At 40.0% G+C, this 23779-nt stretch overlaps 1 protein-coding gene across 1 annotated transcript; it reads left to right on the plus strand.

Annotated features, from left to right (window-relative positions):
• The first annotated feature begins 1494 nt into the window (after window positions 1-1494).
• LOC133005414 (protein-serine O-palmitoleoyltransferase porcupine-like) lies at window positions 1495-23779 on the plus strand. Its single transcript, XM_061075085.1, has 13 exons — window positions 1495-1620; window positions 2071-2207; window positions 3402-3594; window positions 4646-4689; window positions 6747-6928; window positions 7018-7148; window positions 8702-8827; window positions 13913-14013; window positions 16678-16754; window positions 19809-19872; window positions 20021-20106; window positions 21114-21224; window positions 23094-23779. Exons 2-13 carry the CDS (start codon window positions 2072-2074, stop codon window positions 23193-23195), a joined length of 1353 nt encoding a protein of 450 aa, XP_060931068.1. The 5' UTR covers window positions 1495-1620; window position 2071; the 3' UTR covers window positions 23196-23779.

The raw sequence follows: 23779 nt of genomic DNA on the forward strand, positions 1-23779 counted from the left end.
CCACCGTCACGATTTGTATTGTGATCCTAGATCTGCAAATGAAAGCTCAAAGACTCCAGGGAAAAAGACAAGTCAGTAACATTTATTGATGAGAATAGGAGGAAAGAGAAACTGCATGTGTCATGTTTCCCCTGACAATCAGAGCCGGTCCAAGTGAGACCTGAACCAACTCCAACTATAAACTATATCTAAAAGGAAGGTTCTAAGCCTACTCATAAACATAGACAGGGTGTCTGCTTACTGAACTGAAACTGGGAAATTAATCCACAGGATAGGAGCTTGATAGCTGGATGCTCTGGCTCTGACTCTACTTTTAGAGACTTTAGGGATGAGTAAGTAAGCCTGAATTCTGGGAGTGCAGTGCTCTAGTGGGGTGATATGGTACTATCAGCTCTTTAAGGTATAATTGTGCCCAATTATTAAAGGCCTTGAAGGTGAGGAGGAGAATTCTAAATTATATTTCTACAGGAGAAATGTGATCCCTCTTCCTGGTACTTGTCAGCTGCAGCATTTTGGACAATCTGCAGTATTTAAAGACTTACTGGTAGAGCCTGATTATAGGGAAATATACTAGTCAAGTCTGGAGGTAATGAAGGTGTGGACTTTTTCAGCATTTTTTCGAGACAGGACATGCCACCCTTTTGCAATATTACATAGGTGGATAATGGCAGTCCTTGAAATTTATTTGAAAATTGAATCAAAGTACAAATGTGGATCAAAGATAACTCTCAAAACCAAGTATTATAACTTCAGGTTTTTTTTAGATTAGACATTCTTCTTCTGGTTTCATAGATAATTATATCTGGGTATAATTAACAGTGTTTCCTGATAAAGTGTCCGAATGGAAGCATACATGAGGTAAATATAATTGGGCCAAGCACAGACCCCTGAGGAACTGTGAAAGTTTGGGCTGTTCCTTTGAAGCCAATTTATTGTTCCAGTCTTTGTGGTAGGATGTGATGAGCCATAGTAGAAGTGTCCTTGGGCATGAAATACTGAACCTCAAAATGCCCCTTTTCATAAAGTGCTGCACATAGATGCACTGTATGAATTTCTTTGTGAATGTAGAACTGTACTCTAAAGTGCTTAAGTGTTCATCAAGACTAGAAAACCGCTATTTAAATATTCTTAACATTTTTTCAAATAAAAAATTCACTAGATCCAGATTTCTTATTCAAACAAAATAACTAAATAACCAATTAACTAAATAACAAACTAACTGATTAAAACAAACAAACAAACAAACAAACAAACAAACAAACAAACAAACAAACACACAAAGACGATAACCTCCTTGATAGAGGTATTCAGTCTTCCTCACAGCTCATATCTGCCAAATATTGGGAGACACTTCAGTCCAATAGGTGGCGGTAATGCGCCATGACACGAGTTTTTCACCAGGAAATAAGGGATGCGTGTGGAGCGAAGAAGAAGAAGAAGAAGAAGAAGAAGAAGAAGAAGAAGAAGAAGAAGAAGAAGAAGAAGAAGAAGAAGAAGAAGAAGAAGAAGAAGAAGAAATAAAAGAAAAAGAAGAAGAAGAACTAAAAGAAGAAGAAATAAAAGAAGAAGAAGAAGAAGACTGGCCTCTTTCTCTGCTCAGGCTAACTTTGCATCCCTCGGGTCCGTTAATTTCTGCTCTGCCACGGTCTACTCAGAATTGTGTTGCAGTTAAACCACTAAAACTTCATAGACATTTCTGAAAGCAACTAAGGTTAAATTGGTTAACGATGTGCAGTAGCTGCAAGATCTTAGAGTTTGTTATGTCTGTAAAGTTAGGTCAGAGATGTTAATATGTAAAATCATTTTATTAGTGGTTGAATGTTTACTTTCAGATTGTCCATGGTCAAAATAGTATTTGCACCCTTAATCGAAATCGAGTGAGTAATATATATATTACTAATGTATTTTACTCCATCACAATACAGTCATAAATACTTTCTAAACTCAGTATTTCTATTAGGCTTGTGTTTATTTCCTGTATTTTCTGTATGTCTGAAATCCTTAAGAAAGAATGATTTATTTCTCAATTTGCCTCAGTTTTATGCAGAACATGTGTGTGTTTGCTTGCAGGATGGATATGTCCAGCAGGCTGCTGGTGTGGCACGAGCTGGCTGAGAGCTGTGGTCTAGCTACCGTGCAGCAAGGCCTGCAGCAGGTCTGGAGACTGATGCTGCTCTGCCTCATCTGCAGACTGTGCTTCACACTTGGTGAGTAACAATAAACTAGCAGCAGCCTCCAAATGTAGCCTCGTCTTTACTGTTATTGCCATTGACACAGTTGAAAGCTAAGTTTTGAATGACCTAAAATGACATACAGATATGATTTTTCTCAGTTTCAGCACAGACTCCTGGTCTTCTGCCCTGTCACATTAAAAATCTAATGACAATGAAATAGATAAAAGATACCTTTCATCTAGTTACTTTAATTTTAATTAATTATAACTGTCTAGAATCAACACAAATTGTACGGTTTATGTTGCAATTTTATTTGTGTGGAGAGTTGTTTAACTGTATATCAATGTGTGTGTGTAATCATTTTTATAAATGTGTGAAAGAGTCCAGGAATGCATTCTGAGATTTGCGAATGCCAACAGCAATCTGCAAATGTGCATTTAGAATCTGTGTTTGCCTAAATGTGTTTTTAATATAAAAAAAAAAGTACTGACATTTGCAGTGTGTGTAGACACATGAATTTGTAGAAAATCTGTAAATGTGTTCATAGATGTGTTAATTTGTATACATCTGTGTACACAAGATATTAGTGGCTGAAAAGGGAATGTGTTTTACTCCAAGATCTGGAAATACAGACCAGTCAATAAGCTGTTCTTTTACCCATTATTTTTACCACACTACTGCTGTGGCAGATCTGCAAATACATGTAGGGATTTGCCTGTATCTGCTCAATATCTTTTCTACCCTGAGCAGAGGTATTTTTTGTCCCTTTTTCATGTGTATGTGTGAGACTTACCCTTTCAGCCCTAATATCTATGTATGGTTTATCTACAGATCTTTGCGCTTATTCACAGATTTGTCTTTATGTTTGCAGATCTAAGCCCACACACATTCAACTTCACGTTCACAGATCTAAGCCCACCCACATTCATCTTCACATTCACAGATCTAAGCCCACACACATTCATCTACACGTTCACAGATCTATGCACAAAATTTGCAGATTTGTGTGCACATGTACAAATTGCAAAACACTTCCAAACCTCATGACACATTACAGATTTTTTACAAATCTGATCGCGCACACATTGATTCCAGATTCCTGTATGCATTTACAAATTTATTATATTATGACCTAATATTGGCCTCCTAAAATTTACGATTTTGAGGTGAGAGGCTGTTTGAAACTATTGGATTTGTAATTATATGTTTCCTGTCTGCTTTCCTCAGGAGGTTTGTCCACTGTGAAGCATGTAGTTTCAGTGTTGGTTGGGATCTACAGCCTCTACCTCTTTTTTGAGTCCCAAATGCTTTGGGTGCTGTTGCTCAGTGCACTTTGTTACCTTGCTTTGCTCTTCAGTCGAAACTCCTGCACCAGAGGACCCTTCCTTTCGGTTGTCATCCTCATCTACCTCCTTATAGGGTGAGAAAACAATGCAAAAATCTTTGTACTATGCCACTACTGGTGACCACAGGCTACAGACAGGCTGGGGGGAGGCTGTCAGGGCTACGTTGGTAAGTCAATAGTCACCCTGGTGCTCACAGGCAACCTTAAGGAAGGAAGAAAGAAAGACAATTGTTGACATTTTGGCTACTAGCTCTGTAACAAGACAAGGTAAAATACAAAATAATCGAAAGCATTTAAAAAACATTACTCACTTGTAGTGACGTAATGGAATAAGTTACAAGTTACAGATAAGGGCATGTATTTTGTATACAGTTTTAAAGCAACCCTCCCAACGTAGCATGTTAACTAGCATTTACACTCATAGAACTGTACGTAAAAAATTGGATAAACAAAAGGAATCAAATACAGTTACTTTGGAAAAGTTCATAGAATTGTGCGTGCATATTTCATTGTAGTGCAGAGACACTAGTATCTAGATAAGTGATTCTTAACTGGTGGGTTGCAACCCGGACCCGTATTCAGTGGGTATTCTCAGCTAAAGCTACATCATTTGAGTCTTATTGAAACTACTTCTAGGTAGTTGGACTTTTTTATTTCATGTTTGTGCATGAAAGCACTGTTTAGTCTGTTTAAAAAAGGCTGAAGTTACTGAATTATGTATTTTGTATTACTTTGTGTCCTTAAGATGCACCTTTTGGTTTTTAATTAAAATGCAGCTAATTAAGTGTATGTGGGAATATTGTTTTGGTTTATCATTAAACTAGTTTTTCCTGACAGCTGTACTGGTAGTGTGTGAATGATGTGTGATAGGAAAATAAATGTAGATGTGTTGTATGAATGTGTGGCTGAATGTGACTTACAGTATACTATAGAGCACTTAAAGTAGTCGATGAGAATAAACTAGTATTATGCAGTCCATTTACCATTTACTTCATTGAGCAGTTTCACAAGTCCCTCTGTATTTGTGTCCAAATTCCCCTTGAATTACTTTGATAATGGAGTCTGTAGATGTTCTAGAATTTCCTGTATAATTCTTCTTACTGCATTTTCTCCCTCTTCATTTCAGAGAGATGCAGTTAATTGACATGGTGACCTGGCATAAGATAAGAGGTAATTATTCCTTAATTTGGTCTGAGAAAGTTCCTCTTCCTGTTTTCTACAGTTCTGTCGTTATGTCAGAGATACTTTGCAATATGTGAATGAGTGAATTTAGCTTGTATTGTAATCGCTTTAAGTTGATAAGACTGGTAAAGCTGCTATATAAATACATTTACACTTTGAAATCTTGCAGCTTTGTGGGCAATGGTTTTCACCCTGCTCACTGTAGAGGTTGACCTTCTTCCAGATTAATCAATGAGAAAGGGAGATACAGAAAACTACTTAGCAGTGAATGTATGCTGAAAGTTGTCAATCTCATGTTATGTTGCTAATATTATATTAATATGACTTTTTTCGCTGTATGTTTGCTGGGAACTGTGTGTTCAGCATGCAGTCCCACTGCCTGCGTGACAGCCATGACAGTCATGGCTGTCACGCAGGCAGTGGGGCTGATCTAAACTTAAATGGGCACTGAAATTAAACTTCAGATGTTCCACACCCACCATGCACAGGCAATACAATCAACAAGCATCAGTTGAAGAATCATCCAAAAGAGCTGTTCATAGCAATAGCAACATACAGTAGCTGTACTCATTCCCCCACCCAACCTACCAACTTTCTGTCAGAATCCTGTGGAACTATGGCGAGAGGCTATTTTAATGATGATGATGATGATGATGATGATTCTTTTCAGCTGCTCTCAGGTTTGTTGCGCTACTTTCTGGTGTAAAACCCTCCAAAGGCTCTGTTTGAGTTTGAGTCAGGGGACCGACTGTACCAAGGTCATAGTCTTTCTTTTTGACAAACTCTTGTGTGTGAGTTTTGTGTGTTTGGGTTTTTCATGTTAAACGCTTCTTGATACTACAAGTAATCTTTTCATTCAGTATTTGGGTGTAAAATTATTTCACAGTGTCATTGATAAATAAAAAGACACGATAACCAATCATAAGAGCATTTCTCTGTCGAGGTCTAACAATCCCAGGGTTTGCCTTTAGTTATCTAGACTGTAGAGGCCTGCCATATTCTAATTTGTCCTGCCACAATTTCATAACGAACCAAAATATATTTTTCACTTTTCATAATAACGTAAGAGATGTCTAACCGGGTGTGTGCAGCGTTATTTTCAGTGCTATATGCAGCGTGCTCGCTCGTATTTTTACCTACTCAAGCAGTCAGTCAGGCCTCATAGTTTCTGCTGCTATTTTGGCATCAATGGAATTCCTTCTCTAACGAGAGAACTTATATTTCTACTATCTCTTTAGTCTGTGCACCTGTCACTCGGAATTTGTAGTGAGTGAGAGTGAACTTAATGCACCCCAGTTACCGCCATACATCAAATTAATTCCAAGGTAAACACTGAGTCCCCTTATTTTCTGTATTTTTTTCTATCTGCACCAAATTTCACACACTCATAATTATCAGTCCCCTAAACATGACCGTCATGTAGTTTTTCTGTAATACTGCAAACAAACAAACAAACACTGCAGAAAACATAACCTCCTTGGCAGAGGAAACTAACATAATCAGTTAGACGACAGACAGCATTCTTTTTTGGCTCAGATTCAGAGGGCTGATGCCAGGTTTGCTGGACTTCACTTGATTGACTTCTTAGAAAATACTGATCAATGCAAGACCCCTGCTCTCTCTTGATCAAGCCTTCTTCTTTCCGTGGTGTATTTTGGGCCCTATACCGATGTTATTTTCCTCCAGCCACAGGGACACAACTGAAGCTTCTTGTCAGATTCTTTAACTGTATTAGCTACTTATATTTTGCTTGCTGTCCTCTTTGTCGTTTCAATTCCAAGGGTAGCTAGAATCTGCAAGGGTAGCTAACCCATGCCAGCCCCAGTGGGGTCTATTCCCTTCGGTCAACTGTCTTTCATCTCTGTCATAAGATCTTTCCCTTCTTGGCAGCTATCCTGTTAATAGTAGTCACTGGCTACATCCAGCTACAATCATATTAGAATACGGGACAAGATGGATAATATCCATTGTAAGTTTGAAGGTCTGCACAATTTAAGTTACCAACTGCCAGTATCGTAACTTTACTGTGTGTGTGCGTGTGTCAGGCTCTCAGATGGTGGTAGCCATGAAGGCAATATCTCTGGCCTTTGACCTGGACAGAGGTGCAGTGAACAGCCTCCCCTCCCCAGCTGAGTTCCTGGGCTATCTTTTCTTTGTGGGCACTGTTGTATTTGGTCCTTGGATCAGCTTTTCCAGTTATATGATTGCTATTGAAGCCAGAAAACCGGTGAGTAGTTGATGCTCCCTTTCACTGTGCACCTGGTTTTCTTACTGTATAGTGCCCTGTAGAACAAATTAGGTGTTTTTTTTCCTCAGAGCTGGGCGTGGATGCAGAGTTCATTCCTTAGCCTCCTGAAGAGTCAGATCTGTTTGCTGTTCTCAACTTGCATCGGCCCTTACCTCTTCCCTTTGTTCATACCCATCTATGGAAACACAGTCACTCAGAAGTAAGAGGTTTTTATTTTATTTTTGTCGTGAAGTTTTGTCAATACATTACCTTTTTATAATACACTGTTTTGAAAACAGACCATGTTTTTTTGAGAAGGAGTTAAAATTAAAATTATCGGCATTTTCTTCACTTACTGCTGAAGTGTGATTATAGTAAGACTTGGGGCCTTATTTATAACCGTCGCATTTGCACAAAATGGGTCTGAAAGAATTTTGCACCACTTATCACTCTTGGTCCCTTTCAGCCCTCTAAATCAGTGGTCCCCAGCCCCTGGGCCGGGGACTGGTACAGGGCTGTGGGTCATTTGGTACTGGGCCGCACAGAAAGAATAAACAACTTACATTATTTCCGTTTTATTTATTATCTGATTCTGAACGTCGTTTTATTTTGAAAAATGACGGGATCCTCTCCGTTATGACTCATGCTTTACGCATGTCAAAACGCTTGTCTCGGTCACGTGACTTTTTCGCTGAACACAAACCCACACGGTATTTGTCGGACCCATTTGTCAACAAACCCGGTGAATCCAGCATGTCTGTGCAAGAAGAAGATCAGCTGCTGGAGATCGCAAATGACGGCATCCTAAAAGTATGTTCTAGAAAACAACTCTGCTGGTGTTCTTGATTAAAGTCACGGCAGAATACCCTGAGATCGCCAAAACAGCACTAAAAACTCTGTTGCCGTTTTCGACATCATATCTGTAGTGACATCGGTGGAATTTTTTTAAATTAACAAATTAATTTTTAATTTTAAATAACAAAAAAAACTCTCCAAAGCGCACAGAAGAGCAGCATGTGCATTATGGAGCTTTGGTATCCGTCCGTCTCTGTCTAATTCATTTGGAACCGCGTATTAACAATTCGTTAATTTCGTTAAATTAAAAAAAAAATCTACCGATGTCACCAGAGGCCATACCAGAGAGCCTCCGTAGTGAGGCTAAGTAGCCACACCTTAAAGGCCGGTCCGTGGAAATATTGTCTGACATCCAACCGGTCCGTAGCACAAAAAAGGTTGGGCTGCTCTAAATTAACTTAGAACGATCTGTCATAATTCGATGTACATATGTGAACACAGAGCCCTCGAAAGCAAAATCTGTTTCGCTTTGGATCATGAGACTGAATCAGGAATTATATTACTATTTTCTTGAACATTGCGAGATTTCTACATTTTCATCCCCTCACTTTTGAGAGTTGTCAAGTCAACCATCCTTTATATACAGTTGGTTATTCTGCTTAAACATACAAAAGCCTTAATATGGTCTTTTTTTCTTGTGTGCTAATATGGTGGGCTATGGGCTATTATGTGAGATTCCCTATTTCATTAGAAACTCCTGTGTTTATAGATGTATGTTTGAAATTAGGTTAATGCAGGAAGTGGGAATAATCAGATTAAGATGTTCACAATCTGTGCATTTGAAGCATTTAACCTAAACTCAGTGGAATTTAAGCAAACATCTTTAAAGATGATTTAAGTTCAAGTGGTAAAGTGATCAATGTTTTTCAGTTGGAGGAAAAATTCTCTGTGTTTTTTTTTATCTGCTGTGATGTACAGGTGGCTGCATGCTTATGAGAATGCAGTGTCCTTCCACTTCAGCAACTACTTTGTGGGTTACCTAAGTGAAGGCACCAGCAAGTTAGCTGGAGCAGGCTTCACTGAAGAAAAAGACAACATCAGATGGTAAGTTCAACTGGAGCTGAGGAGCTCATTACGCTGCACCTATGTTATAATATAATATATACTTGTTTTATGATAATAACGCACATGCATATTGAATGCCAAATGTGTTAATAAACCCCAGGGTAAATTATATATGTAGTTTTTTGCTATTCATAGTTTATTCTTATTTTTGACAAAACTGACAGGATATTAAATAAGAGGTAGTTAAGTTCACTTCAACATATATGAAAATGTTCACACTTACTGTTCAGCATTGATCCTGTGAAAGAACTCCATATGAAGCTTGTCTGTGCAGAGTCTTCTGACATTTGTATAACTTAAAAAGTTATACAAATGTTGCCCTCTATCTAATGAAAAGGGAAACATTATCAGGCAAAAGACTAACAACCTGGGTGTGGGACATTAGGGCTCTTTCCTAAGAACGTTTGTCAACAGCATGACTTAAAGGCATAGTTCAACAGAAAAATTTAAATATAGTATATATATCATTAGTACTTGTGCACCATGCTGTGAACGGATCAGGTCCTGTCTACATCCAGGACATGGTCAAACTTTACACTCCAGCCCGTTCACTCTGCTATGCTTCTGCAAATCGGCTCGTTGCTCCTTTACTGCGAGCTAAACACTCATCAAAATCACGACTGTTTGCTGTCCTGGCTCCTAAATGGTGGAATGAGCTCCCCATCGACATCCGGACATCAGAAAGTTTACACATCTTCCGCCGCAAACTAAAAACATACCTTGAATTAAAAAAAAAAAAATTACTAACAATTTTTGGAACTAACAATTTAGTAGCACTTAAATGGCACTTACTTATATCACTTTGTGGTCTTGCTTTATTTTTTGAAGAAATTGTACTTTCTTGATCCTTGTTGTTCTTGGTTTGTAGCCCTGGGATTGAATGCACTTATTGTAAGTAGCTTTGGATAATGAAATGTAATGTAATGTAATATAGCGTTGGAGTCATACAATTTAAGTTACTGAGGACCACGTCTTCAAACCTTGACAGCCTCCATAATGTTCCTGTGGTGTCATCCAAGTGTCTGTAAAGGCCGATTTATAGTAGGATTTTACGCAGGCACGCAAGACACGCAACGTGCCCCTTGCGTGCTTGCGTGCCCCCTCTTGCGGCTTGCATGCGTCCGCCAATTTTTCTAACTATACGACAAAGCGGCGCAAGCCTCACGCAGCCAGCAAGGGTGTGATTGGTCTGCTTATTACCTTCCGTCCAGAGTCTAGTTTCCGGTTTCATACCCCATAATACCGGCAGAAATCACGGAAGATTTAGAAGAACGAATATAGACCAAATAGAAGAGCACTAGGCAGAAGAGATCCGAAAGATTGACCACTTGTATAACCTGTCACTGACTGGCGGATTTGTCTGCCAGAAAAAGGCTATGAGGAGCCGCAGTAGCGATGTAAATATACAGTCGGCGAAGAAGAAGACATCTCTTCTTTGTGTGTTTTGTCTTTGACAAAACACGTTACTCCGCCTAGTGTTCTGGCGGGGAATTAACACGCGCAACCCTTGGGGAACCATAAACCAAATAAATAAAATGACAAATAAATGTGTCTTAATCGTATCTTAATCTTAACCAAAACGAGTCCGTCGATGCAACTGCGTGGCCAGCCACAGTTGCAGTCGCAGTTCTATAAATCGGCCTTAAGCCCCGACATTCAAATTCGACTGGAAACGGTGTCATTTACACCATGATTTTAGCCTAAATGTCTGCTGACATCCTCCTTCCTGGAGCTGCGTTCACGTCGGTGTGTGCAGACACCGCACAGGCTCACGCCTCTATGCTCGCACCCAAAAGGGCAGATGAGGATACACAGCAGTAACTGCAGCTATGCAGCGATGCTTCCGGAAGCAGCAATGCTACCACACACCCCGCAAGCACCCTTGGGCAAGAGCTTGCGTGCAGTGAGTGCATGCGAATGTGAACACGGCTTCTGAGGAAGATATCAGCGGACATTTAGCCAAAAACATGGTGTAAATTATACAGTTTAGAGTCGAATTTCAATATTTGGGCTTATGGACAATTGGATGACACCACAGGAGCAGTCACCTTGTAGCAAGTCTTGCACATTGTGTGGTGCTGCTCCTCTTCGGATTCTTCGAATCCGAAGTGTTCCCATACAAGAGAACTCTTTCTACCCTCTTTGTCGTTTTTTGTTTGGTACTCGTTACAGAGTACAACAATAAAATCTTCTATGTTGTAGTTGATTTATTGCTCAGGATGATTTATTTCATCATATTTCAGAATATAGGAAAAGAATATCCTGAATATCCCTCGTACGTTTAAAGGTCTTCTGCAGAATTTAAGTTCCCAACTACCAGTGGATGTTAGAAGGTGTAAGCGGCCACCAGCGGATCTTAGGGACATAACTTCGGTTCTGCACTTTTGTGTGTTTTGGCCTTGCAATCAATGATACAGGCCAAACTTAAAGGTACGCTGAGGCTAAAGGTAAATCTGACTGTCTTCTTGCTTGTATGGCAGTAATATGAAAGCCATGTGGCCCACTCAGTAGATCAGACACCATTGTTGTATGCTCTGTTCAATGTAGGGGTTCGGAGATAGATGATGATGGTCTTCACAAGTGCCTTTTTATCAATTTTTGAGCTTAGAGCTTCAGAGCTTACTATGGTTATTACACCAAGGTATAGTCGTGAGAGATTTGATTTTAGCCTGTGGTGAAAGATATGTAGACTTTTTGCTGTCCTGATGTCAATAGGGAGCTGGTTCCAACATTTGGGAGCCATAACCGCAAACAGTTGTGATTTTATTGAGTCGCTCGGTGTCCCTCGCAATGAGGGAGCCGATTTGCCAATGCGGAGTGGACCGGCTTGGGTGTAACGCCGGCTTCACACCGGACGCGTTAGCGTCACGTAAGCGTCGCGTAGATCCCTAGCACGCCGGGGCCGGGCTGCACACCGGACAGGCTGAACTCTGCGGCGGTCATACTGGGATTCCTCTCCGTGATCACACATACAGCTGATATTTGTCATTAACTGCAACGGTGTCCCAGCATTTGTCCTTTTTAATGTTGTCTTTAGACAACACGGCCGAGGATCGTACAGCTCACTGTACTACTTCTCCACTTCAATTATTAATTTAATGTCATCCATCTTCAAGAACTTCTCCGCTGTTTGCTCCGTTCAATGTCGGGTGTCGAGTGTAAATTACGTATTCTCCACTCAAGCCTATGTGGAGAGTACGTAGACACACACACCCTCTCTCTTTCTATCTTTATGACTGCTTGTGTATCTGTATGGAGGGGCAGAGGGGGACATTTAATAATGTGATTGGTAAAATTGGTAAAATTAAAACTCCAGGACAACAGAAGGGGAATACAAACTATGTGATGCATATTTTATCATTTATATCATATAAAATATGTCCCCAATATCGTTTAAAATCATTTTTCACTGTGTTTCCCGGAGCGTTACGCTCGCGTCAAGCGCAAAAAATAGACTCGACGCCGAAACGATCGCTGCACGACGCGAGGCAGTTTTGGTGCAGCGCTGCGCTTCAGCGTCCGGTGTGGCCGGCACAAGGGATTAACATGAGAGTGGATGGGAGCCAGCTGTTATTTAAGGCTTGGCGGTGCGCTTACGCGACGCTAACGCGTCCGGTGTGTGGCCGGCGTAAGGTTAATCATGTCCTGTATGGAGACCGATCTATTTGCAGCGCTAATACGGGGAGCCACTGGTAACCAGTGAAGGGAGTGAAGGAGCGGTGTAGTGTGAGAGAACTGTGGTGAATGCCGGAGAAAGTGCAGCAAGCCATGATGCCCACTTCGAGACACTGCCATATTGCGGTAAAATGAGGTGTGGTGAAGCAGAATTGCATATCTTTAAAGAAGGCTTTAATAAAACATTTTATGGGCTCTGGTACTTTAAAGAAGCCGAAAGCAGCCCAGTCGACACTATGTAGTTCTGACCCAAATGCATTAGCGAGATCAGGGATATGACATGTAGATCTCTCTTCTCACTGTTGGCTGATTAGATTTGGTGCCAGATCATGCTAGGGTGTTCTAAACATCAAGAGATCCCTGGAATTCCTGGAATTTTGTACTGAAGTATCCATGTGCTGTTTTCTTCAACAGATAGCTTGTCAGCCTTTGGGCTATGACGCTAGACAATATCTTGACCTTGGCTAATATTTGAGGATTCATTCATCTTTTGTAGCGGTACTCCAGCTCTGCGCTAAGCTTTGGGTATGCCACTCTAATTAATTCCCACAAGAAGCATAGAACATTAGGAACATTCTTATATATAAGGATCAGCGTTCTGGCCTGGGTCTTATGACACCTCCTTCAATTTCGGAGGGCTCACAAATCCATTTTGTGTTCTGGCTGCTCAATGGGTGGGATATCAGATGGAATTGCAATCAGATCATGTCTCTTTGGATGAGTATTTTTTTTCCAGGTGCACCTGTAAGTCCTGCTTCGAGGTCCTCAGGGTTCCTCGCTTCTTTGTGGTGAAGAGAGATTTCACAAACTTGAAGGGGTCTTTAAAGAAAGTTCTTGCTCGTTCCTTTCTTTTCTGAGCTGTTCTTAGGCATTCTGCCTGCCTCAAGGTTGTCAGTCAGCTTCTGATGTTCTCCTGGAGTATTTTAATTCCCCCCTCTGTTCTTCTGAGGCTTTCTTCCACTGCTTTTTAGCTGCCTCTTGTATCAAGCGTTCTATTTCCAAATGCCTTTGGTACTTGATTTCCGTTGTCCGTGTTACCAGTTTTGTCTTTGTTACTCCAAAATGTTCTGCTCAGTAGTCGTAGATGATGATACACATCATCTCAAGCTTCAGCTCAACTGTGCCCTTTATCTTTTCAAGGATCTGCATTGATGGCCTCCCATTTGCTTTTTATGAAGCTTCAGGCCAGATCAACTCTGGCTTGTTTTCTTAAGGTTTTTTGTGTGTGTGTGTGTGTGTGTGTGTGTGTGTGTGTGTGTGTGTGTGTGTGTGTGTGTGTGTGTGTGTGTGTGTGTGTGTGTGTGTGTGTGTGTGTGTGTGTGTGTGTGTGTGTGTGTGTGTGTGTGTGTGTGTGTGTGTGTGTGTGTGTGTGTGTGTGTGTGAGAACAGGGACATGAGTGTCGTGAAACCTCTCAGTGTCGAGATGCCTCGCTCCATGGTGCTGGTGGTGACGTCTTGGAACATCCCCATGTCCCGATGGCTGAAAACCTGTGAGTCCTGGCCTCCACTATGACTTTTAAACATTCTACACTTAAACACTGAAGATATCTACTTTTATTGTATTCTAAAAGCTGAATAACTTTGATGTCCTACAAAGTTATTCCTTTGTAATTAACATTTTACTGCTGATCTGCTGTTTCTCGATACATGAAGACCTCACTTTGGCTTTTGGAATTGTGAATTCCATTTCTCACTATTCTATTTTACGTTTGTATTGAATGATCAATTGAGAATATTATCTCCATGATGAAATGTATTATTTTTGTTATTACACTATTTGGCTGGTACATTGAAGTTTCAATTTCACTCACTCACTAGCAACTAATTGTGTCATTAATCAAGGTAACAATGAGGCCATACTTAAAGGGATAGTTCACCCAAACATTTTATTCACTCATTATCTACTCACTACTGAACAGATGGAGTGGTGGGTGACGTGTTTGAGTCCACAAAACTTCTGGAGTTTCAGGGGTAAAAAGTATCAGAGCCAAATCAGCAATTACAGCTCCTGTGGTGTCATCCAAGTGCCCATAAGCCCAGACTTTCTAATTGACTCAAAATGCTGTAATTTACAACCATGTTTTGAGCCTAAATGTCTGTTCTTATGTTCTTGCCTGGCGCCTCATTCACGTTCATGCGGGCTCACACCGCACAAGTTTTTGCCTCTATGCTCTCGCCCAAGGTGCACGTGACTACATCAGCGATACACAGCAGTAACTGACACTGCAGCGATACTACTGGAAGGAGAGATGTTGCTATGCACCCCATTGGTACCCTTTGGGGAGAGCTTGTTAGCAATGTGTGCTAGTGAATGTGAACGTGGCTCCTGAGGAAGATATCAGAGGACATTTAGGGTGAAGACATGGTGTAAATGAAGTGGTTTCGAGTTGAATTTAAATGTCTGGGTTTTCGGACACTTCAAAGACACCACAGAAGCAATATGGAGACATTTGATGTTTTCTGTTGTTTTTTTCTGTTTAAAGACTTGGTTGCTAGTTACTTGAATATTTTGTATTTGGCTGCTCGCTGTTTGCCCCTGAAACTCCAAAGGTGTCACTTTGGCCACCCCTCCGTAGGCATAGTGGTGAGTAGATAATGAATTAATTAAAATGTTTGGGTGAACTATCCCTTTAAGTGTGGGCTCTTTTTTCACATTGATTAATGACACAATGACTTGCTACTGCAGTGCCCGCTCTAAACTAGGGCTGCCACTAACGACTATTTTTCTATCGATTAATCTGTTGACTATTTTACCAATTAGTCGATTAATCTAACCAAAAAATCAAATTGACCATTTCATTTCATTTCATTTCCGAAGTGCCGCTCCGTGCCAAGGAAAGCCAGGCGCCTCCTATCCACCCCGCTGTAAAACCTTTGTGCGGTTCACATGGGCTGCGGTGCGCTGCGCCAAGGGCGCCTCGCGCCCTGCACCAATGGTTTCGGCGTCGAGTTCGCTTAATAATGTGCGTGAGACAGACTGTTGTCTAATGTTGACATCTTTTACTCGGGTCCTCACCTCTGTGTCTGACCCCGCCCCCCACATTCATTGCCTCATCCTATTGGTCCACAACATACCAACATAGGGGCTTCCTTTTAGCTAAACCTACATGTCAATCAACTGTTGTGAATAACATTGAACAATATAAAAAATTTTCGCTCGCCGCGAGCGTATCGCGCCAGGAAACACACTGAAAAAGGATTTTAAACGATATTTATGACATAGTTTATATGATATAAATTATCAAATATGCATCCCATACTTTGTATTCCCCTTCTGTTGTCCTGGAGTTTTAATTTCCCCAATTTTCCCAATCACATAATTAAATGTCCCCCTCTGCCCATCCACTACAAGAACACAAGCAGATAGACAGAGAGAGAAAGAGAGGAGTGGGGGGGGCTACGAAGACAATCGTCATTTACCCCAAAACCAGTACATTGAACGGGTTACATACAACAACAAGCGGAGAAAGCAGAATCACGGGCTGACTGGCGTTGAGAAATGCGCGACCCGTGTGAACAGCCAGGCGCCTGCGCGCTTGAGAATGCCGCGGCGCTTCGGTGTCCGGTGTAAACCCGGCGTTACGTAGTGATGTTGAAGAAGCACATTTGTTATAATGAATTGAAATGAAACGTTTTAGAAATCGAAAGGTAAATTCATAATTTTTGTAGGTTTAAAATGTTGATGTCGACGCATTTTCAGCGTCGACGTCATCGATGACGTAGAGTAATTGCGGCAGCCTTATTCTAAACATGAATTTAAAATTGGCTGCAGTAAGGCTAGTTGCAGCTTTCTTTCTGAAACTGCAAAAGTGAGCTTCAGCTAATTCAGTCCTCTGATACTGCTGCACAAAGAGCTGTTCACCAACAACTTGCGTTGATGATTCACTTCTACAGCTGCTAGAGGGCTTGACCCCTGTTAAACAATCTTCAATGTATCCCTTGTCCAAATTGCGCCAGATTCAAAACTATATTCATTGGTTCCTTAACAATACGTGTCAAGTGTGAACATTATAGAGATATGCAATTCACGTACAGACCAACAGACTTTGATTTCTGGAATTTGTAGATAGATTATGAAAGCTACATTCAAAACTATATCAATACATTATCATTTTTTTGTGTGTTTACTGTTTTTTCTTCTCCGTGTTTTGCAGATGTTTTTAAAAACGCAATGAAACTGGGGACATTTCCAGCCATTCTGGTGACATATACAGCCAGCGCCCTACTGCATGTTAGTAAGAAGATGCATACTGTGTTCATCTTTGCACCCAATTAAATTGTAGTCTTTTAGTTTTAGTGAACAAAGTTATATTCCAATTTTTTGTATCTAGTTTTCAGAAGTGTACTTTTAGTTTTTTATTTATTTGGTTTAGTCACAGTACATTTTCTGTCTTATACGAGTCTCCTCTGTAAAACAGACTTATTGTAGATAATGGAGACAGCTACATGTTCTTTTAACCTCAGAGCAACTACTTATTCCGAGGCTGATCCGCTTCTTCAACATGCTGTTCAAGGTCACTATTGGTGTCACTGGTATCTTTACATTGTCACTAAACACTGTACAACTGTTCAATATACCTGTTCACGGCTGAGTTAATTGTTACTGAGTTCACACCATTCTCACTCTACAGTGTTCACTGCTCACTGCCCCAGTGCAATGTTCACTGTAATTGTTCACTTTTAATGTATGTTGTACACTGTCAGTGGCTACTAGTCATTGCCCAATGCTCACTGCCCACTGTCAATGGTCAATAGTAACTGGTCAGTGCACACTTATTTAGTACACTGCTCACTGTTACTATTCTCTGACTTTCATTTTACATAATGACTGTTTCCTGTAAAGTGTTCATCGCCACTTTACATTGTTCATGTTACTCTGTGCAATGACATTGTTTATTATTTGGTGAGTTTCATAATTTATTAATATGAAACTCTCCAAACTGCAAAACGGCTCAACAACGGCCCCTAAAATGCAGCAATTCCATCTCATTTAACCAATCTTCATGAAATGTGTTACACACGTGTATCATTATGAAAAAAAACCCTCACTGGCACTAATTTGATTAAAGCAACAGGAAGTTGGCCATTTTGGATTTTGTGGCCATTTTAGTAATTTTACACGTTGTGTATTTTATCGAACTTCTCCTAGAGCAAGTTTTGGCAACCTTTACTATCTAAAGAGCCGTTTGGCTCCCTCTTCCGCTAAATATAATTTCACTGGAGCTGCACAACTGGTTTGATAACAGCTTATATATAGTTATACTCCTTTTTGTCATAGAACTAGTTCACGGTCATAGTAAAAAAAATTTAATTTTCAACTAAGTTAAAGGTTCCTAAAATGAACTCCTGTTCATTTGTTCCATTTTTTTTATTGGGATGATTTAGGTGATAAACTTACGATCATGTGTTTAGTAATTAATCGGTGGTGTCGCTCCGCTCATTATAACACTGAGGCCTGACTGTTAGCGTTACGTCTCATGTTGTACTGAGCACAAAAGGTTGAAGTCATTTTTCATGATGTTTAAATGCAGCCTCATAAACTCTAGAGCGAATCAAACAAAAACTAAGTGACTTCATGTGCTGATCAGGTCCTGATAACTAGTGATGAGTATGTATTAGTTCAAGTGAGAGCAGGTCAGAGTGGAGGAGGACACAGAAACTCCAGCTCGGAACAAACCAACTGCAGCTTTTGCTCTGATCACTGAGCAGCTGTAACCAGATAAGCTCTATGTTTTCACTGTTTCCACTGTTCTTCTACAAAGACACTGACCGGCTGCTTCACGTGAACGAGCTCTGATCTCACTGCGTTTGTCGCTGTGCCCACTGTCACTGTAAAGTATTGACTGTTAATTTTGTCAACATAGACTGTACTCTGTCACTATTCACTGTCAATGTACATTGTTCACTGGCTGTGGTTAGTGTCCACTGGTCACAAGATAATTGTCACTGTTCACTGTAACTAACTATACAATGTACACTGTACACCTTTCACCGTCACTGCTCGGTGTCATTGGGGATGCAACATTATGGATTATATTGATTAAATTTGATTATGAAAAATAGTTAGCAATTCAACTACACTGATGAAGAGAAATCTGCATGTGTTAAAACAATTTATCAAAAACATTAACTTTAATGGTCATTTACAAGGTGTCCACCCATTTGAGTAAGATGAAACAGGAAAGTTAACAGCATCACTACTTTGTTTGGATAGAAAAACTAAATGCCTGACGATTATTACTCTCTTGGGCTGCTAAAAGATGCTGCATTGCTTGCAAGTTTTGTGTAAATTAAGCATTGAACTTAACCAAATACAGCTTTTCTGCTGTGGCCGGACAGACGCTGCTGTGAGTGACAGCCATGCCTCCGTTCAGACAGACTGACCCATGCCTGCGACACTGTCACACATTCAGCAGGCCTATGGCAAGCCGTTGTAATATTTGTTATATAAATACAAACCATTGTATCTAAGTTTGACTATCCATAATTAACATTACCTGCACCAACAATGCCAAAAATTCTGACAGGTCGTACTTTAATTTTGATTAATATCGATCAAACTACTTTTGCCATTCACATCCACAATTCAATTTAAATATTTCTAACTTTAATTTCAGATATCTACAATTAAATTATAAATAGTTCAAATTTTGTTTACGGTATCTTGAATTGAGGTGAATAAAGATATGTGCTGAATTTGAATTAACTAAATTACTGAATTAAATGAGATATCTAAAAGGGAAATTATCGTTATTAAGTTGCTGATGACTAATACATATAGAAAAAGCTTGTAAATAGTTATCAACAGATTAACTGATCATCAAAATGTTTTTTAGTTGCGGCCCTACTGTACTGTCAGCAGTTGCTGGTTACTGTCAACATTCACTTTTTATTTGCCACTGTCTGCTTGTTTCTGTTTACTAGTCATTATTCACTGGTCATTTTACAATGTACACTGTTACTGTCCACTGGTCAATGTCCTCTGGTCACTGTATGCCGGTCATTGTCAGTGAAAATGTCTCTGTCACTGTGCACTGCACATCGTCCACTATTTGGACCATGTGTTTACATGCATATAGTGCATATAGATCATCCATTTTTCTGTAGCCATGTAGATACTTATGTTGCAATGACAACTGCATAGCAATCAAAAAGGATTTCAAAAGAGAAACACTATGGGTTTGAAGTTCTGAGACCACTTTCTCATCTACTTGAATTGGTCATGTTTGCTGCTGAACAACTGACTGTCACTTCTTGAACTTGAAGTTGTGTTTGTTTTCCTCAGGGTCTGAGTTTTCACCTGGGAGCAGTTCTGCTCTCTTTGGGATTTATCACATATGTTGAACATGGTATGAACACGTCATTTCTGCTTGTAGATAAGTGTATTTATTTGATTGTATTTACTCTAGACTTACTTCTATAGTGTTGGTAAAGGCTAACCAGTTTTTTTCTAGTGACACTGTTAAGGTTGTTGATACATTTTTTTCTTCCACTCAGTTTTGAGAAAGAAGCTTGCGTCCATCTTCAGTGCCTGTATCCTTTCCAGGCCCTGTAGCCCCGGCTGTAGCCATCAGCACAAGAAGGTAAAACACATTTTAGTTTCAGCTATATGAAGAGTTTTTTAAGCAATCTTATCATACAGACATACATTTAGCTATTAACACCAACCTGCACCAAAGTCTTTGTATCTGTTAGTTAGGTATGGGGGAATTCAAAAGCCACAGTTATCAGTGTTACAAGGGAACATTTTTAATCTTAATATTCCAAGTTGGAGAAACATATTATAAGGAGTTTAAAACTAAGAAAAAACATTTTTCTAAGCATAAATCAAGAGATCGATTTCAGGGTCGATGAAGCTTCTAACATGTGACAGACACGAATATGAAAAAATTTAAAAAAAAATTCCTATGTGCTGTAAACAAGATCACGTGATCTCCGCAACGGAATAAATACATTACATTCTGTGAACAGAGAATCTCCCGCTGCCTTGTGCATGAGTAAAACAAGGAGAGAGTTTGGACCCAAAACAAATTTACATGTAAAACATAATATAAGAAGCACAAAAAAATTTGGCAGTGGGATTCATCTCCTTAAATATAAAATTTCTAAATGACCACTATTAGAAGTGAAATAGTTATTTATTTAGGGTGAGGAGAAAAGGGAATGAGGACATTAAGAGACCTGTAACAAGCTTCACAGGCTCAGACTGGAAATACTTGAGAGCTGTAGGTTGGCTGCTTAAACAGTTGCAGCTAAACCTGGATTCTGGTTCCATTCAGTTCTCTGTTGGAAAAGAGCATCTGAACGTATTAAACTAAGGTAACATGAATTGATAATGTTATATTACTGGTGACACTTAAGTCTATTGGTTATTGTGCTGTCCAACAGGCTGATTGTTTGCATGCACGTGAAAGGACATCGCTCTGTAACATTGTAATCAGTTTATTACCGCCTGTCAACTGTGTTTTCACACACTGAGCGGTGTGGTGAAATGTTCAGCTGATCGAAGCTTGTTAAATAGAGAAGAATAAGAATAAAAACTCATTCTTGTGGCTGTTTCATACTTTTTTATTTTTGTTCTCGTCTGTAGGAGTATTGGGTGGTGGCACTGAACTTGGTTTTTAGCTGCCTGGCAATCTTCCACCTCACTTACCTGGGCTCTATGTTTGATCCTGGAGTTGATGAACATGAGTTAGATGAGGTAAGAGCGCACACCATCTAATAAATATCCTTATATACATATATAACTACAACTCTGGGTCCATAGCCCATAGCTACCCTCCTAGTTTGGGGGTTACAGGCCAGAGTGCTCAGATTACTACTGTCACCACTGCCTTGCCTTCACTTTCCACATCTTCTCTAGTTCGTCATTCAGCATTTGGTACTTTTCAAGCTTCTTTAGTTCCTTCCTCTTGATGTTGTATCACTTGGGAATCTCTACATCACCACCCCCTTCTGCCGTCTGTCAACCACCATGACGTCCAGTGGGTTAACATCACCATTTTATCCATCTGGATCTGGAGGTTCCACAGTGTCTTCCATTTTCACCTTGCGATTTCCAGCTCAAACTTGGCACAGATGTTACTGTACACTATGCCAGCCACTTGGTTATGGCATTCCATGTATGCCATACCTGCCTGGATCTTACTCCCTTCTGTTATGTGCTGGATTGTCTCATCTTTGGGGCCTCTTTGAACAGCCTGCACAGGGGCCCTATGTGGTGTGGATGACCCCGGACTTAATCAATGTCATATCTATCTCTCGGCCCTTAATTATAATAAAGTTTATGTATAAGACCTTTAAAAACAGAGTTTACAAAAAGCTTTGTTTCTTCTCTTGTTTTTGGTTTCCTGTCAATCGACAGGATGCAATGTGGCAAAAAAATGTTGAGGTGGTCAAAAACAAAGTAGCGTTCATTAAATAAAGACCATTTCACATAAAAACTTGATTACATAGAAACTGTCAAAGGACAATAAAAATAAATAAATAAAAGATGATGATAAAGAGGCATCACAATGAAAACAGGTCTACATAGGTGGGTTTTAAGGAGACATTTAAAAGAAGTCACTGACCCTGCCAGCAAAATCTCCTCCGGTAGGTGGGTTCAAAGCTCCATGGCCCTGATGTCAAATGCATGATCACCTTTGGACCAACCAGCAGGGCTCCACCTCCACTTATAATGCTGTTATGCTCTAATTAATGCCTCTGTGCTGTCTTTCAGATCAGCCTTTTCCCGCCACTGGTATGATTTTTTGATATCATCCACTTCTTTTACCCCTTGTGTAGTTCAGGGCTTGTTCATCCATGATTTTCCTCTTATTCCTTCTCATTAGGTTTCTGCTGTCTGAGATTTTTAGTGAAATTCTCCATGCAGTGTGAGGAGCTTATTTGACTTGATTTCAGTGGCCTCCGTCTCCTCCTTTGTCCAAGTACCAGTAGGGTATCTGATGATCGTAATGGCATACGTCTCCTGAGCCTCATTTTTCCTTTTTTTATTTCTCCAGTATGTACCTTTATTGATCTTGACTTGGGCATTGTTGCATTCTTGATCTTTAGCCCAAGTGTCTCTTTTGCCTTTTATTCCCTCAGATTTGTGTAGCATTAGTAATCTATATTACAGGAGGCTTGCTCTGACTGGGATCTGCTGTTCCAAACGTGGAAACCCTACTCTGCACCATCAGGCTTCTATACATATACAATCGATTATACATGTGGACGGGCTTTGGCTCAGCAGGTAGAGAGGGTCGTCAACTTTGTATAGAAATGTTATATGGATATGTGTGTGAATGAAGGATTGCGACTTGTAGTGTATAGGGCTTTAAGTGGTTGTTAAGACTGGAAAAGTGCTATATAAATACAGGGAAAACTGGATATAGTCATCAACAGTTTACATTGTCTGATAAATCCAGTGCAGTTTAGGCAGCAATTTAATAATTTACAATATAGACTGTAGTCTCACTATGTTTTCAGGCACATGAATGCATCACAAACAGCAATGATCAAACTGAGAGAGGGTCGTCTGTGTTAAATATTCTATCCACATATGATCGTTTGTCACTCCTGTTTGCAGGGTTACGCAGCCATCCACACCATCCAGATGTGGTCTGAACTGAGCTGGGCGAGCCACTGGGTTGTTTTTGCCTGTTGGGTCTTCTACCGTTTAATACACTGACGGATGGAACAGATGAAGAGGCAGGCAGACACCAAGTACTTAACATTACAAAAGGGTTTGTGAGCGAATGTCAGGGTGTTTTCTGATGGGAATGAATGGGGTCTGCTGCAAAGAACTTGTTGGACAGAGACGTTACGGCATCTGTACTCAGGTCGTTCTCACAAATAATTGATGCTGAAGAAATAAACCTCTTCAGACCTGCATGTAGTTGTGACCAATGCGATAAGGAGATTGGAAATGTAGTACATACCTGCAATATACTGTATGAGCCCTGTGCATACCGGGCTAAAGAATAATTTCAGGATGTATTAAAATGAACTGCAGACAAGTCGTTTCCACTATCTTGAATTCATTTAAATAAGAAAGAAAAACACGAAATTAAAGACCAAGCAAACTCTGCCTTTAGTTCAAACATTAGACAGCTATTTGGACAATCAGATGATCCTTTTTGTATTGTTGCAGTTGGAATGTTGGTGTTAGACAATATTCATGTCCAAAAATATTTCAGCATGTTTTAAGTTTACATATATGCCCTGTTTATATGAAATCTGTTATTTTTTTCAATTAAATATTTCTTTCTTTTT

This window comes from Limanda limanda, chromosome 7, assembly GCF_963576545.1.
Source record: "Limanda limanda chromosome 7, fLimLim1.1, whole genome shotgun sequence".
In the NCBI taxonomy this organism is placed as follows: Eukaryota; Metazoa; Chordata; class Actinopteri; order Pleuronectiformes; family Pleuronectidae; genus Limanda; species Limanda limanda.

Coding starts and splice junctions, on each gene's coding strand:
- LOC133005414 (XM_061075085.1), top strand. CDS start 2,072: ATGGATATGTCCAGCAGGCTGCTGGTGTGGCACGAGCTGGCTGAGAGC. Junction 3,595..4,645: donor CTCATCTACCTCCTTATAGG/GTGAGAAAACAA, acceptor TCTTCATTTCAG/AGAGATGCAGTTAATTGACA. Junction 14,014..16,677: donor GTCCCGATGGCTGAAAACCT/GTGAGTCCTGGC, acceptor CGTGTTTTGCAG/ATGTTTTTAAAAACGCAATG.